Source organism: Haliaeetus leucocephalus, unplaced genomic scaffold (genome assembly GCF_000737465.1).
Source record: "Haliaeetus leucocephalus isolate CR32 unplaced genomic scaffold, Haliaeetus_leucocephalus-4.0 Scaffold668, whole genome shotgun sequence".
Lineage (NCBI taxonomy): Eukaryota > Metazoa > Chordata > Aves > Accipitriformes > Accipitridae > Haliaeetus > Haliaeetus leucocephalus.
Window position 1 is genome coordinate 4846799 of NW_010973104.1, and position 17127 is coordinate 4863925.

Consider the following 17127-nt stretch of genomic DNA (forward strand, 5'->3'; position numbering starts at 1 on the left):
CCAGTGGCTCATGTTCTTTATAGTATTTACTCTGGTATTCAACACAATATGTAACTGTTGCTATGGCAACTGCCACATCTCTTGGCACCATAATAATTCCTAGATAAATGGATCTTTGTCAGAGCAAACTCCAAAGCCAGTGTATATGAAACCTGCATTTCTTTGGTGGTGGGAATCTGCAGAGTTAAGTTGGAAGTATAAATTCAGTCCAGGCCTGAGGGAAAGCGCAAGACTATCAATAGAGGTGAGGCTCTGCTGCAGAGCTGAGTAAAAGCAGGGAGCATGGCTATATGTGAAAAATCATAACCACTGTGTACTGCCATGGGACTTGCAGGGTCACTCAGAAACAGTCCAGCAAAGAGGTACGGGAGTCACGTCCGTACAGCACTGTCAGACAAAACTCCTGCTTTGAGGGTTTGATCTCAAGTCTGCTGGAATCTGATTATTTCAGCAGGTTCTGGATCAGGCTGAAGGATAAAAAGGGAAAGTAGGTGACTGGAATTTCTATGGAAAATAGCTTATTTCAGTGGTTAAGGGGATTTCTTATTTAAAAGGAGCTCTTTGTTGTTCCCCCAACAGCAAGTGGTCCGCACAGGGGATTTTTATAAAAATATAGCCAAAAAGGCAGCTAAATGAAACTACAGAATGACCCATTGATGAGAACAAGCTCTTGCTTTCATTGACATTAAGATGTATTCTGTGAAACCTGCAATGTAGCATTGCAGATTTAAAAAAAAAAAAAAAAAAAAAAAAATTTGCATCCTTTCACTGGTGATTAAAGCAGGAAAAAGTAACTTACCAAAATATCATCAACATACAGGTATTAAGTTCTAAAATCACTTATACCTCAGCTTTTTATGCACGAATTCCAAGTCAATAGGTGTTTGCAGTGTGATAACGAACACAAGTAAAAGAAGTAATAACAAGTTAATCATTTAACAGCTAGTAGAACGTTACTATGTTAAGCTTTCTGCCAAACTGAACGCAAAAGTGAAAAGATTAATTTTCTTTTGTTTGCTCTTTAAGAAACCCATCTTTATATGCCTGAAGAACATCTTCATATCCAAAGGCAAAATATCTCCACAGCTTTTCTGAAAATGGTATTCTATAAACTGTTTTGATCAGTGTAATAACTCAGCAGTGTATCGTAGGTATTGATGTACCTCTGTGACTTACTCTATTTTGTGCCTTAAAATCAAATGCAAAACATGCCATTTTATTTATGCAGTGCATTACTTTTTGCAGCAACTGCTATATGCAAAATCTAATAATATGAAACTCTTCTAGCCTGTTTGTCAATATCTCATATGAGAGTCCATCTTCATACTTTTGCACAGTCATTCTCAGCCTATTAAGAACTCTATTCTAAACTGAAAAAATGCTAATATACGTTAATGGGAACGATTGCTTGCTATATCAGAGAGACTGGTTCTTGATCTTATTTTCCAAATAAATTATTGAACTGCCAGATGACCAAACTCAACTATTCACTTCCTTGCGTGAATATTTTTTCTGAGAGAATCCTGATTCATAGTAAGAGTATTGATCCTTTATCATCTGTTTTAAGGCAGAAAGCCATGCATAAAGGATTTAAGGCTCTAGGCACTTTTTATCTCATATCAATAAAATTTGCAATCTCTATCTTGCAGGGATAAAGTAGAGAGTAAGACACAAACAAGAAATGCTAACATTTAAATCCAAGGAGCTTAGTTTCATTATTTCTGTTTGATACTTTAGGAAACAGAGGCACAGGCGTAAAGCAACTTGCACAAATACATATGTCCAGGCAGTGACTTAGTAGGAAACAGAATTCAAGTCTGCAAGGCAGCTGGGGAAGTTTTTGGCCCGGCTGCCTGTCCTGTCCCCGCTATAATAAACACAGCAGGGTACCGATATTGGGAAAAGCAATGGTTTGACAAAGGGTAAAGTAGAAGCAGCATATATGACTAGCCCTCTAGCTGTTACAAAGGGGACTGGACAGAGTAGCAGGACTAGAGCAACTTCATTTCCTTCAATCTGAGCTACTGCTGGAAATTATTTTAAACTTTCATTGTCTACAACATGCTGTCTCAGGGTGTGCTCCTCCCTCTTATCTCTTCTTTTCTTTCTCTTATTCCTTTTCCATCTAGTGCCTGAAAAGTGTCCTGAGGGTTTGACAATTTTATATTTAATCATTTCATCCTTCTGTACAGAAGACTGCTGAGCACCATACAGTGAAGTTACCACCAGCCTGGAAATTCTGAATATCTGCCTGCCCTCTTATCTGCTTTGGTGCCAGACTCTTGATATCTCACTCCCTCCCGCCCCGTGTCTGTGATGCTGTTAACAAGTAAAAGTTCTAAATAACTCCCTTTGCTGGGAGGAGGGGAGCTGCATTTTTGAAAAAAAAAAAAAAAAAAAAAAAAAAAGGCAGAGAAAGATTGTTTCTTTCAGCTCCCAGTGTACTAAGAGTATATTCATTAAAACCAGCATTAGATTACAGAGGGGGAGAAGGACTAGCAGACAACCATTTTATTTAGGCTTGGAGGACACAGTTCAATTCCCAGCTTGCTGCCTTTTGCAACTTACAGTCTGTTATGAGACTCTACAAAAGATTGGCTATAATTTCTGCCTTCCACAAAACCACTCTTTAATAATAAATAAATCCACTAATGTCTGGTCAAATGCTCAGAACTGACGAAAATTCCAACTTTCAGTTATCCTACTATTTCCATAAAACAAAGCAGGGACCAAGAATTGGATAAGACATGAATTTAAAAAAGTAATTATTTTTTTGAATTACGACAACTCATCCGCTCGGTCAGTTTTTTCCCAACTAGGGCTTGCAAGTGATTTATTTTTCCATCAGGGATCTGAACCTTAGCAATTCTATGAATTATTCAGAACGAACCCAAAGTTCATTGTGGGAATCCCGGGTAAATCAAAACATTTCCTTGTCTTTTTTTAATAGCAACAAGCACTCAAGTCCTGACTGTGTGAAAGGGTATTAAATGAACATTGGGCAAAGCAGAGCACAAGCACAGATGTGTGTGCCTTACCAGCACTACCCCATGGTCAATGCAAATTAACTTCATTTCTTTCCTTGAGTGCTCTGACTGCCTGAGGGTACAAGTGCATATGCACATAAAACTTATTAAAAAGATGACACACGGCAATGTTACACCTTCCATAGGCCCATAGCAACTCTTCTGTGCACCCATATTCCACATGCCTCTCAAAAACGACAGTAGCTTTTTTGAGAATACTCCCCTCTGTCAAGGCAGACAGAAACCAATATATCTAGCAAAAATCATAGGTGGAAAGGGGCACTAATAGCAGGTTGTAGAAAGCAATCTAACTAAATCCGATGGACAGATTTTTGCTCTCAATAGCAGGTATGCATCTCTGTAGGTATAGACATTCATGGGTTTTAGGGTATTTTGCAAAAACATCCAGACATCTGGAAAAGCAGCAATGCTGTATCTGCTCTTCTGTCACCAGACCCTGCAAAAGATTCTGTGATCAGAGAGCAACAGCCAAGTTGGCTGATGAAGTTGAGGAACCATCTATCTTCTCATATTGTAGTCATGGTCACCCTTTGATAGAAAGCTGCAGGCTCTGCAGATCTAATAGGCTTCTGGCAGAAGATTATGAAAACATGCCCTTCGGACTCAAAAAGAAGAGTTAAATAGTAAGTGGTATTCTAACAGCCACTGACTATGCTATGGCCATGAAGTTAATTTCAGTTAATCACACAGGACTGATCAGTGAGGCCAGCTGGAATCTTCCCACCTCTTCGGCAGGAAAGAACCACACCCCTCCACCACTAGAATACCAAAAGCTTTTCTGCACACTCCAGATTGCACCTCTAAATATTTTCAATATTCATCTAAAGAATGATTGGTAGCAATCAGAAAGTTTTAGGAATTATGCTATCTCTTCCTAGGCTCAGACTGCCAGTCAGCACATTAGAGATCATTGTTGTCAGTCATTTCCAAACATGTTGGGAATCTGCAATTAGAAACGTTAACAATGGGATTTCACAGATGTAGGTTACATGCTTTCAGAAAAGAAACGGCAGTTGCTGGCAGTGGGGAAATACTTAAGAACTACTTATCCCCTAATTAAACAAGGTACTGTACTCTAAGTACTGAATGCTTCGCAGTGCTCTAGCATGTGCTCATCTTAACCCTACAGAATTATGCTGAATTACTAAGGCTCCATCTGAGCATTTCTTAGCCAAGACTCCTTGCATAAACAGATGGAGCAGTTCTGCTGTTTCCACGCTGACACATTTAGACTGCAAAAGTACAGGATTAAGTTCAAATTTATCATAAAATCACTTTAGATAGGACGCTGTAATCTTTATATCCTTCTCAAGTATGACAAACAGACAAGACTGTCTGCGTTGTGTTTAAAATAGGCAAACAATAGCTGAAACGGTTGGTAAAAAAATATTGATTTAACAGCTACAGAGTGCTGGCTGAGGCCAGAGTAGGACAGCCAGCCCCAAAGATCTTTATATTCCCTTGAAGAAGGGGATAAACCTCACTAGATGGATTTCCCAGGACACATTAACGCATCATGTAACTCCCAATAGCACTGCAGACACCAAGGATCACCATACTAAAAGGGTAATCTTCTAGTTATGAGCTGAGTATCAAAATCCATAAAGAAGTGATGAATGCAGGTAGAGACGATGCAGTGATATTGCTTTGAGGAGTCACCTATATGGGAAGACTGGCAAGTGGCAGAATATGCCGGATTTGGACTGGTTTTCTCTCTCTGAAGCAACACGAAGAGATTGGAACAGAATCCAGGAGTGGGGCCAAATTGGACTTGGCTTTTGAATATAGTCTGGTAATAGATTTCAACATTAGGCATCAATTAATATTGCTGGAACATTTTGAGGGGAGACTACCCAGAACCCAAGTAGGACATACAGAGAAAAGGTCACCAACAAAGCTACGCCATAGTCTGTGAAAATACACATCTGTTAATTCCTACTCATGAGAGAAGATATCCCCTAGATTGTAACTTCCATAGAATATCTCCCCTCAAAGACATTGAAGGGCTGCTTCTCTAAGAAAACCAGAATAAAACTTCAGAATATGATTCTCAGAGAGTGAGATCTTTACACATAAACCAATCCCCTGAAGCTTAACTCCAGACCTCCTGTCAGAGATGTCTCAAACTCCTCTGTGGTTTCAGTAACTTTGAACTGGAGAATGAGAATCCCCATTTTGAAACTGCTCCTAAGATTTCAAAACCCGGAGTGAAAACAAAATCATTTGAACATTCTTGTGAATGCACAAGAAGGAGCATGCCTTGCTAGTTTGAGACACAGGACATCCAAGTGCCCAGCTCCTGCAAGTGTAGCTTTTCAACTCTGAATTTGGCAGTGCATGGTCCTAAATCCACATCTCCACCACGTAAGAGACTCTCTTGAGTATGACATTGTTAAAATTTAAATTTGTGAAGAAACAGCATATTTAAATAACATTAAATTCCTTTTAAGTGTTCAGATCAGCTCTCTGCAGTTACACATTCTGGTACTTCCTCTCCTGCTGACAATCTATATTCACATCGTGTGCTGCTTAAAGTGCAGATCAAAACCTTTCCTCAGCCATGGACTTTCAGAAGTTTGTTCAATCTTTCTCCTAAAGCTAATTTTTTTTTTTTTTTTTTTTTTTTAGTGGAAGACTTAAGTTATACTAAGCTACTGTTGGAAATATAATGAGAATGCTAGCAGCCCAAAGTCTAAATACCAAAACAAGACAATAGATGAGTCATTTTTATCAAAACTTCTTTATACTTCCTTGAAATTATAGGTCTTTAAAGGTACCAGGCTTAATTGCCTAGTAAGCCACTGTCTTTCCTGCCTCTCTCCTAAATGCCATGACACAGAAATGAAGGCTATCTCACATTTCCTTTTGTTACTTTTATGGGTGTGAAGTAAACAATCAATTTGTGAAGCAATTTTCCCCCATAGTATGTGGTTAGTATTACACTGAAATTCAGAAGTGGAAAAGAAACAACAGTGTCCACTTCAGTGGACAGAGTGGAACAAAAATCACTAGTGTATAGAGACAGAGTGTAAACATGTGTTGCTGTTTGTGTGCAAATGTTTATATAGTTTAACACATAGCAGTATCAGATAAGCAGACCTATATGAAAATTTAAATTCCACAGGATTGAATTCATTCTCACCTACTTAGGCTTGGAATGAATGTGAAGGTTCTGTAAATTCCAAATTACACATTTAGACTACGATTTTCCATTTTCAGTTATGGCCAAACTGTGGTTATCTGGCATAATGTACACCAGAAGAACCAGTCAATTTTGATACTTGGGTTCTTTCATTTGAATCTATTCTTTATGAACGTTCAGCATTTACACCTGAAGATGTAATACATCTTTCAAAACCTGGAAAAATTGTATTTTAAGTTAAACTAAGTGCTAAAAAGTTGCAGCAGTATCTGAATTGAAGACTGATTTTCACCTCTGCTAACATTAAAACTGCTTACAGTCCTACATGGCACATGTAAATATCTAGCAGCATCTTCTTGGCACTTTGTTCTAGTCTTCTGTATTTATCTTACCTTTAATGCACCATGTTTTTCATTTGCTCCAACAATCAAAATTTCTGCCATATCCTCAGCATGCTCAGACCGCGCGTGGACAAACAAGGCTCTGCCAGCTTCTGATATATTCTTTAGTGCAACTAAAGACCCATCACGTTCCACCTTAAAGTCTGGGTTAGAAACTTCGAAGTTCAATTTGTTATTCCCCTTGCAGTCATCAAATTCCACTGGGGGGACAAAAAAAGAAAAAAGAAAAAACACAATTATAAGTATCCACTTTGGAAGATAAGACTTCAAACATCTTTATGTTATTGGCTTGTCTATAGATCTCAGGAAGAAATCTCTCCCAATGTAAGGGGAAAAACTTTCAAAGAAACTTTATATTTGTGTGACTGTAATTCATAGACAAATCTTAGGAATATGCACTTTCGGAAGGATGAAGAGATTTTGACCATACTAATTGGGGAAGTACGGGATACACAAAATACTTTGGACGCGAACATTTTGTGATCACTCAAATCAAATGCGCAAAATACACACCTAGTTCTACAAATGGGGCAGTAGCAGTAGAGACTTTGCTATCTTCCTCATCGTAACCTGGGATCTCTAAAGGCTCTTCTGCTGACAAAGTGGTTTCAGATATCCAGTAAATCTTTATGCTTGGAATTCGTTGTTTACAGAATATTCAACCTCATAGTCTACTTCAAAAGTGTTACATAACAGAAAAACCAAACTATAACATTTTTCTTACTACCTACCAGGATCGTGATATAGCGCACAAGCTGCACTATCAGTATAGCTAAGGATTATGAGAACTTTTAATTAAACAGTAGCTGTTAATAATCCTGTTTCACTTTACTTGAAAGATTTAAAATATTTAGGAAGGCTGACAAATAGAAAACTGTCTCTAAAGTACAAAGGTTTGAGACTTTGCCTCAAGTTCCTTCTCTGAGTCCAGTAGATACACTTTGCACAAATACTGGAAAAAAACACTAGTGATGTAACTACCAGCTATATGATTAAGAGGTCTTCACCACAAACTTGTAATTGCTAAGTAAACTTTTCAGGTTTTGACATCTCTGAACAATATATTTGCATGTGAAGGGGTTTTTTTTGCAGACAATCTGTTCTATATTCCCTACCTGTTCCTTGAGCTGCTGTAGACTTTTCACTTATCTGTATGCTCTTGCTATTTTGATTTTATATTTCAGTTCTACTGGATCTTTAAAAACTGCATTATGCTTTCAGAAATTAATAGACAGGGATACAGATCACAGAAGATCAAAGAATGGAGTTTTACTGAAAATAAAGCACTTTGCATAATTGTTTAAATTCACACTATAGACTTCTTTTATTGGGTCATTTTTTTAAAAGAAAAAAAAAAAAAAATCCCAAGTTCTCTCACAACCTGGCCAATACCTAAGCTTTTCCTGACTATGTAATCTCTGTATCTGGTCTTAAAGCACAGACAATCTCATAGTGGATGGTGACAAAACAGTCCTGGGAAGTTACACAGAAATCCTCTTCATCAAATTTTGCATCTCTTTCCAGACGTACCAACTTGAAGACAGCGCTGCCAGAGGACCTTGTGGAGATCCTTCCTCTCTGGGCATTCACTGGGATTGTATCCCAAAGTAAAACCACCACAGGGAAAAAGAACTGTTGCTTGTTCCAGAATTAGAATACAACTTCATTTTACGACCAATATTGATGAGAAAGTTTAAATTAATTAACCAAATGCAAAATTATCAAATGCCCAAACTTCAGAATAAAGCAAAGACTATGAGACATGGGACACTATTTGCCGCATTAACAGCAGTAGGTTGACTTTGGGCTGCATCCTGACACCCACCCAGCCACTCTCTCACTCTGCCACCTCAACACTACTGGGGGAGAAAATCGGACAAAAAAGCTCGTGGGTCAAGATAAAGACAGGGAGATCGCTTACCGATTACCGTCACAGCAAAGCAGATTTGACTGGGGGAAAATTAATTTAATTAATTGCCAATTAAAATAGATTTGGATGGTGAGAAAAAGACAAAATGAAAACCACACCTTCCCTCCCTCCCGCTTTTCCCCCGGCTCAGCTTCACACCTTCCTTCCCAACCCCTCTGCCTCCTCTCCCCGAGCGGCACAGGGGTTGGGAACAGGGGGTTATGGTCAGGACCTAATGGCTGCTCTCGGAGGTTCCCTCCTCTCACACTTTCCCCTGCTCCAGCGTGAGTCCTCTCCAGGTTCCTTCAGGACAAACCCACCTGCTCTGTGTGGGGTCCTCCGGGGGCTGCAGGGAATTGCTGCTGTGGCACCTGCGGCCCTTCTTCTTCTTCTTCCTCTTCCTCCTCCTCCTCCTCCACCCCTGGGGTTCACACTACTCTCTCACACTTTTTTCCCCTCACCCCCAGGCAGAGTTTTGCCCCTTTCTTAAACGAGCTTCCACAGAGGAACCACCAGCCTCGCTGACGAGCTCAGCTGTGCCCTGTGCTGAGGCAGCTGCGGAACCGCCCGGAACCACCTGGAACCGGCCAGAACCGGCTCTGTCCAGGGTGGGGCAGCCCCACCTCTCCTCACAGAGCCCCTCCAGCCCCCGCTGCCAGCACCCGCACACCCTGTACATCGACAAAGGCATTAGGAGCCTGAGGTGGGATTTTAAAAGAATAAAGTTGTGATTCTGTGAATTTGTACCTGACTATCCTCTCACTGAGACGAGTCCAAACTCTATAGTCACCAGAGTCTCTTGCATAAAAATTATCCCAGCACCTGTAGGATCTCCTTCTGCACAAGTTTTAGTCTTGCTTACATATTTTTAACTAAAAGCTGCTCCCATTTCCTCTGTTTTACCTGAAGGCAAGTGAACTATCCTTGGATTCACACTGGGATAACAGACAAGAATTTCATCACCCCATTTTCCATTTCTTTGAATTTTGCAGAAAGCAAGGAGGATCTATAAATCAAAAAAAGAAACAAAAAGCTCTTCCCCTCAGATACTCCAATCCCTCCAGACAAACCTATCTCAGTCTGCCATGTCACAGAGCCCTGCTTGCAAAGTCTTACACTGCAGTAGAATCAAGAGGGAAAAACGACACAGAATTTGGGAGCCGTAGCAGTTTAAAACAATTCCGCGGTGCTCAGACTGTGCTGGTGTCTGTGCTGCTCTCCAAGGCTAGGAACCGCCAGGAGAAAGGGTCTTGTGCTAATGGTAGGATTTTGATGGAAGCCTCGCTGTTAGCAAGGCCTCCCTGGTGTAAAACCACCTGTTGCAATTTATGTTGGTGATCTGACAGGCATTTTAACAGATTCACTGCAATCTCCTAAAGCTATCAAGCCACAAAAAAGACAAAATTTTCCTGTCACCACAAATGTGAGAAGTTGAAATTCTCTATTGTGATCACTGTACACACCACAGCCTTGATGAATTATGAGAAGATTCTCTTTTAACGTATTCTTTTCCTCTCTTAAAACAAAACACACACCCCCCCCAAAAAAAACCAAAAACCCACCCAAACCAAACCAATGAAACAGGGTCTTAAGAAGGTACCTTGTTATACTGAATAAATATGTACTTCTCATATTCAAAAACTGCTGGTAATCTACTCTCTATTAATAGCTTACAACTGGAACAATTTGGCATCACTCTCTGAGAAATTAATTGTCAGGAGTAAAAGGTGAAAAAAATTAAAAGAAAAGCCTTACAAAACTATGATAAATAATCACTTGAAAACAAACAAAGTTCAGAGCTATAGCATCACCCAGCCAAACACTACAGGTCACATTCAGAAAGACTCCACGCTGTGTTGTGCTTCAAAAAGAGGGAAGAAGCTGGCTGGGAGTACACTTCTCCCACCTTGCTGCTCAGCATTCACAAACCTTGAGATTCCTGCATTGCTGCTGCGTGCATTGCAGAAATTCAAAGGCCACATGCAGATCCGACACATGGAATTAGGAGAAGTACTTGGATCTATATTCCCTTGGAGGTACGAATTTGACACTTTTAGACCTTTTATATTTTGCTCATCTATTGACCTTGCTTTATGAAACCCTGCAACTTTTACTAACAAGGGCAGAAGCAGAGTTCTTTGAAAGCGGGAAACTGTTTTCTTGCCATATCTCAGCCAAAAGCACTGATGCTTTCAATTCCCAATTCTACCACAGAAACAAGAGCATTTGATGAGGTTAATAGCAAGGAGAGGGAAAGAAAATGAAAAGGCTCTGAGAAGTACTGATATGTAGGAGAGAAGTTAGAAGCGGGTGGAAGCAGACGAAGTGATCATAAGGATAGAGAGCATCGAAGATTATTCGGACCAAGGGCCAACAGAGATGAAACTGAAGCCAATTGTTAAGAGACCTGAAGAGAACTGTAGCCTTCGATAAAATCCCTAGTCTGAAGTTAGGGGCAAATGTGAACTTTATCAGAATGATGTTTCCTGGACTGGGATGACCAGGGAACGCCACACGAGATTGCATTGCATTCCCAGTCGTTCTCATGATGCCCCTCACTGGGAACATTTCTTCCTTAAAACTCATGTGGCTTCTGGGGAAAAGCCATTGCAGATACCCAAAATTTGCAGTACTTGAGCTGCCTGTACCAGGCTCTAGTAGCAGCTACGTAGCCTAAGGAGCTGGCCTTGGCCACACTTTCTTGCCCTGCCAGGCACTCAGGAGAGATCTGAGGAGTTTCAGCTTCATCAGCTTACTCAGATTTCCCACCTGTGGCACTACACCTGTGTCTTAAACCTACACATCGTTGATGATCTAAAAAAGCATAGCCTGTTAAATATAGGGCAAATAGGATTTTTAGTTCTTATTCTCTGGTGAAGAAAACTTGCTTTGTACACAAAGCCTGTGTACAAATCTCTACGTAAAATATATAAAGAGTGATTAATGAATTACTCCTCATGTCCTCCAAGTACTAACCAGTATAACAAGAAACTAGACAGGGCTTTGTGGATATCATTTATAGGAAGGTTCAGATGGATATTGAAGAAGCTTTCCAGCTAACCATGAAAAGAGGGTGCTGAGGACATGCGGAATACCTACCATTGCAAGGTTTTAACACAAGGTTAATCAAATACCAGCTTAATCCCAAATCCCTCAAAACCAATCTCAGTATCTGATCCTGCTTCAAACTGAGAGGATGGACTAGCTGGCACCTGAAAGTCTTTTCCACACATAAAAGTTCTAGATTCAATTAATTTCCCTGCCCTTTCAGGTAATGTAAAAGTCTACCTATGTGGAGTTCATTCAAGAGAAGAAAAACTACAAAAACGCAGTGAACCAACCACTGTGTCTTACTGCGCAGCTTACTCATCTAGCTGAGTCTTGGACACTGAACTCTCTCCCAAAACTGAAGGAAATTTGGGCATGGGACTGAGAACTTCTGAGTAAAAAATGAGCAAGCACACACAAGAAAACAGAAAACAGCTCAGCTTCTCAGTGGAACAATCTAAATGATCAAAAGTGCCAGGTTTCAAGAAGAAGGTATGGATGTCTCTTTTCAGAAATAAAACATCCCATTACAAAGAGTTCTTCCAATAAGATCTTTTCAGATTAATATTTAAACAATCCCCAGGTACTGAAAAAATAAAAGCAGTTACCAAAATCTGTCAACTGGATGGCTAGCGCATGCTCCAGGGAGTCTGCCAAGGTTCATGGAAAGAAGAGACCAAACCATCTGGCAGTCTGCCTAAAATGAAAAAGTGTTCTCCCAACATATAACGCTTCACTGCTTGGCAATCATGATGACGTATGATCATTATGATGTACGATGGTGTTTACAATGCTCATGCATTTGTCGCAGACATGAGGTGTGAGGAAAGCCATGAGGTGGATAACTGACATTATTCATACTACCCAGCTGCGTTATAACAGATTTGACAAATGACAGCCTGATGAGAGTGGCCACACACACTACAACCTCCCATGTCCTCCTGCACACTCACTTAGTGCTAGAGCTCAAGGAGTTTAACTAGATCGTGAGGTCTTCAGAGCAGAGGCCACCCGTTCACTCTGTATCTGTACAGCACTTGCAACAAAATGATCCACGTTTGGTGCTCAAGGTGCTACAGCAGTGCAAAAAATTAATAACAGTAACTCTTCAGCGATAGCCCTAAACTAAAATTCTGATAATGCTACACCAGACGTGACTAGTGATTGTGCCTCATTGTCAAGAAGTCAAAGGGCAATTAAAACAGTGATCCAATATTTATTTACATGAAGGTGGAGTTCTTCATTGATTGATGCATATACAACTCTTTTGATGTTCCTAGTCATGCTCCAGCTGCCAAATGAGCATCTTTATTGTGCTTAATATGCCACACAGTATGAGACAGGCTTCAAAACTCCTTGCAAGCAAAATTAAAATATCACCAAGCGTCTCCCAATGAAAACCAACATGCACGTCACTCATCGCCCTCTGTTCATTTCTCAGCCTCCTATGTTAGACTTTTACTCCTTTCTGTAGGACAGCTTATTCACATGTGAATTGTACAGAATATTTCTGTCCACCAAGCAATATTTCTTAGTAGTAATACCTGCATGAATCCCAAGGCTTTAATTGCTGACTTCGAGCTTATCGTCATCAAAAGACCTGTTGGAAAAATGATTCTTGTGCAAGATCCCAAGTCCATTACTCTAATGATGGGAAACTGAAGTTGTGGTTGGAAATATTACCCTTTATAGATCTCAGCAAAAAAATCTCAAGTTCCTGGGATTCATCATTTCAGTGCATCCCATTCTCACTTTATGATATACCACATATGTGAGGTTTCTATACAACTGTGATATTTATGATAATGAACCACAGATATTTTAAAAAATACCATTTTTAAAACATTGAAAGGTTAGCAGTTGGATTTCTCATAAACTATGTAAAAAGAAAACAACCTGAAAAAGATTTCTCATATTCAAAAGCATATATTAGGCTGATCTATTCCTCTTCCAAAGTATTTTTTTTCCAAGCTTAATTCTCAGAAGTTTAATTTGTTTTGAACAGAAATATGGAATCCATAATTTTCTCTCTGACGAAATCTCAACAGAGTTATTCCAAATAATTAAATATACATATTTATCTATAAGCTCACAAAACCTTACTCTCTATGTACAGGTATTTGTATTTTTATGTTAGCTAATGATAGCTAGCAACAAAATGGCTCCTCAGTGAGGAAATTTCACATTGAAAATACACACCAAACACACACACAGGCAGACTTAATTACTCTATCAATGAAGGTTAGGATCCTTTTTGTAAATACAACCTAGCCTTGTTCATACTAGTGGGAATTATAGCATCAAGCAAATATTACCCTGTGTATTTTTTCTTACCCTTTTTAACAAATAACTTTAGATCATAGTGAAACCACAAGTTGGAAGCTGTACCTGTGAGTGGTCTAGAGATGCAAGAAAAGTACATTACATTACAGCTGCACAAAGGCAACTTAAGGTCCCAGCCCAGCAGGGATTCCTCAGCTCTGCTAAAACATCCTCCCTGCTCAACGATGTTAGCAAAATAGAGAAGTTAGACAGAAACTGGCAAAGCTAAGCTTCATTAACTACAAAGAGAGGAAAGTGATGGTTAAAGCAAATGAAAATGCTTCTGAGTGCTGCTATTGTATATAAAAATTCATAAAATACCATGACCTAGCAAAGCTCTTGTTAGCAATAAACGTTGACGCTGACTGAAAACAGCAGGCAAGTAACTAAGGAGATGGTAACAGGCCACCACATGAGAGCGTTTGTTGCACTGCTGAATGCCTGACTGTGGTACAGGGTGTCACGCAGCAGCCCAACACAAACTAATAGAAATGCAGAGCGTTATGAGTCTTCAAGAGATGAATTATCCCATCAATGTGGAGAGGATGAAATCTACCTGGAACCAACACATCTGGACAACCTAAATCTATCCAAGAACAAAAGAGGAAACTGTTACAACAGCTAATAACAAAGGCAGCTCAGAAACAAAAGAAATCCTGCTTTTCAAGCCAACAATATTGTCAATTAGGAGAAAGAGCTTCTCTCCCTTCCTTTGAGATGCCTTCAAAACCATCTCTGGAACATGGGTTCTGGCAGGGAGCCCACAGTGTGTTTATTTCTACTGTTTTTTCTGCACGAATACCTGAAGAGCAGAAGGAAAAAGAATAGAAAGAGAACAATGCTGCCCCATGACTCTTTTGGAGGCAGACAAGAGTCCAGACAAGACACTGTCAACAGTTAAGTCAGACAGTTCCTCAAGATATGAGTTTATCATTATTTCATATCTAAAAGTGCTCTAGAAATAATGGACTTGTGGCTCAGAAGAGCTACAAGCATGACTAAAATATTCCTTTACACAAATAAATCTTATTGAACATTTAAGAAAATGAACAAAATTAATTTTATGAAAATCTTTTTTGAAGGTTTTTTAATCAGTTCAATGTTAAATTCTAGCTCTGCAGCAGAATTGTTACAGAATGTTTTTTTTTTTAAATCCGACAAGCAAGTTATTATCTCCCACTGCATGTTTATGATTCTCTTGTATCTATGTAATTTCTTTATGTGCCCCTGAAGTAAATTATAATGACGACTTATTTAGCATCCAGATAGTCAAAAACTGAGGAAACGTGAGCAACAGTACAATGTTCATCAAAATATAACAAGGATTGCTTAATACAAACAAATACACATCTATATTTGACTTCTTTGGAAGAATAAGTACTAAATAACAGACTTTATCCTTGCACACACTTGTAATGTCAACAAAACCAAACTGATTACCTAAACTAGCAAACACCCCCATGCAGTTTGTGTGTGATTAGCAGATTTGTGCATAGCCCTCTTAAAATGCAAAAATTAGGCCAACGGTTCATCCAGTGGGCACTAGGGTGTACGTATCTGCCCTTCAGAGAATACCCTTTCCACAGTACAAATGGTACCTATTAATAGTCACAGTTTTTTTCTGTGCTGTCAAAATGCATAGCAAGAATACATCACAGGTAAGAGAGAAGCTTCCCATAGATCAAGATGAGGGATTTCACCCAGAACCCACCTGCAGCCAATAAAAGATGCAACATTTTCACTGGAAGAATCACACTGGTCCCCCTCCTGCATTACCTGGCTGCCACCAATAATCTCAGCAGAGCTGGAAAAATTGCTAAGAATTTGAAATTCTGTAGTGTGATTCACCTGAGCCATAAGCGATACTAGACTGAAGGCTCCCTCTGCCTTTGTGTAATGGGGATGATGTGCAATTCCAGAACGAGTGACTCCCTCCCCGCTGAAGAGCCATGTTAACGATGCTCTGCTCTCTCTCCTCACCTTCTGCCACACCCAACACTGTACTCTGGCATCTTTTCACATCTCACCAAGCTCTGCCTCTCTTCTCCTAGCACATGACAGCACTACTTGGCTAGAGATGAGTATTGCATCAGGTGCCCTGAACTAGAGCTGAACAACCCTGCCCTAAAACCAGAAGCATCACAACTTGTATTAGCCCTGCAGCACTGGGGCTGCTCTTTGGGATTCCAGTGAGTATTTTCACAGAGCACAGAGTACTAGGTGAGCAAAATAGCTCTATCAGCACCAAACTCAAGGATTCCTGCCTTTTTCAGCACAGATATGTCACTGCAGCTTCTTGCCTTTTTCCACCATACTCCCTCTTTCCTTTCTCCTAGAAAGGAAGATCCCTCAATGGCATCTCATGTTCTTCAGCAAATTTATTCTACCAACAGGGCTCCATCAGCAGTCTCTGGCTGCTTGAAATTACAGGAAAATACAAACACTACGATCAAGACTGAAGGCATTCCCTCCTCCCCCCAGCAGAATTCACCAGCTCACATTACATGATACCTTCACACATCATTTTGCTGCCCATTGTCTCATTTAGGGCAAAAATCTAATCAAGTGGAAGGAGTTGTAATGAGTTGTTCTCAGCTGGAAGTTATCTTGACTTATTCATTACAAGGTAGACACATTATTGACTGATCTCCTGGGTCAGCAGCTGCATTACAAGGCATGGTAATACTATAGCTTCTGCTCTAAGCCCTAGAGAAAAATTACTGTTTCAACAAAAAATATGATGTCAGTGAGTATGTCTGAAGAAAAACACAAAAATCAAAACTTAAGATGTTATATCACAGTCATTGATCTTCTGAGCACAACACATAGTTCAATCTAAATGGACCTCGTGTCTCTTTGTAAATGCAGAGGACACAAACTGATACTACATTTGTGGAGCTACAGTCTCAAAGGAACTGTCACAACTGTGGAGAATTATGACATTTCACTATTAAAACTGCATTGATTCTGAACAGTCCAAATGATCCCAAACCCAGAAGCACTATGTAGAAAAGACTCTTTTTAACTCTGTTAGTTTCAGTGAAACGGTTTCCCATTACAATGCAAATGATCAATATTATTCCATTTTAGCAGATTTACATAACATTTTGCCAAGAACCCCAGGAGAACATAAGATGAAATTAACTTTAGATTCTTACAAAATCTTCACTGGCTGACTGTGAGATACAAGCAGACAGAATCAAAGACATTCAAATGTATTCAATACGTTGTGGCTCTGCAAATTGCTGCGAGAAGTTT

The 17127-nt window shown here is 39.7% G+C and overlaps 1 protein-coding gene across 1 annotated transcript in view; it reads right to left on the reverse strand.

Annotated features, from left to right (window-relative positions):
• Window positions 1-17127, reverse strand: part of CDH13 (cadherin 13) — a 518553-nt gene that overhangs the window by 337465 nt on the left and 163961 nt on the right. The window contains exon 3 of the mRNA XM_010579656.1: window positions 6582-6790. Within this exon, the coding sequence (XP_010577958.1) occupies window positions 6582-6790 (209 nt within the window). The remainder of the gene's footprint in view (window positions 1-6581; window positions 6791-17127) is intronic.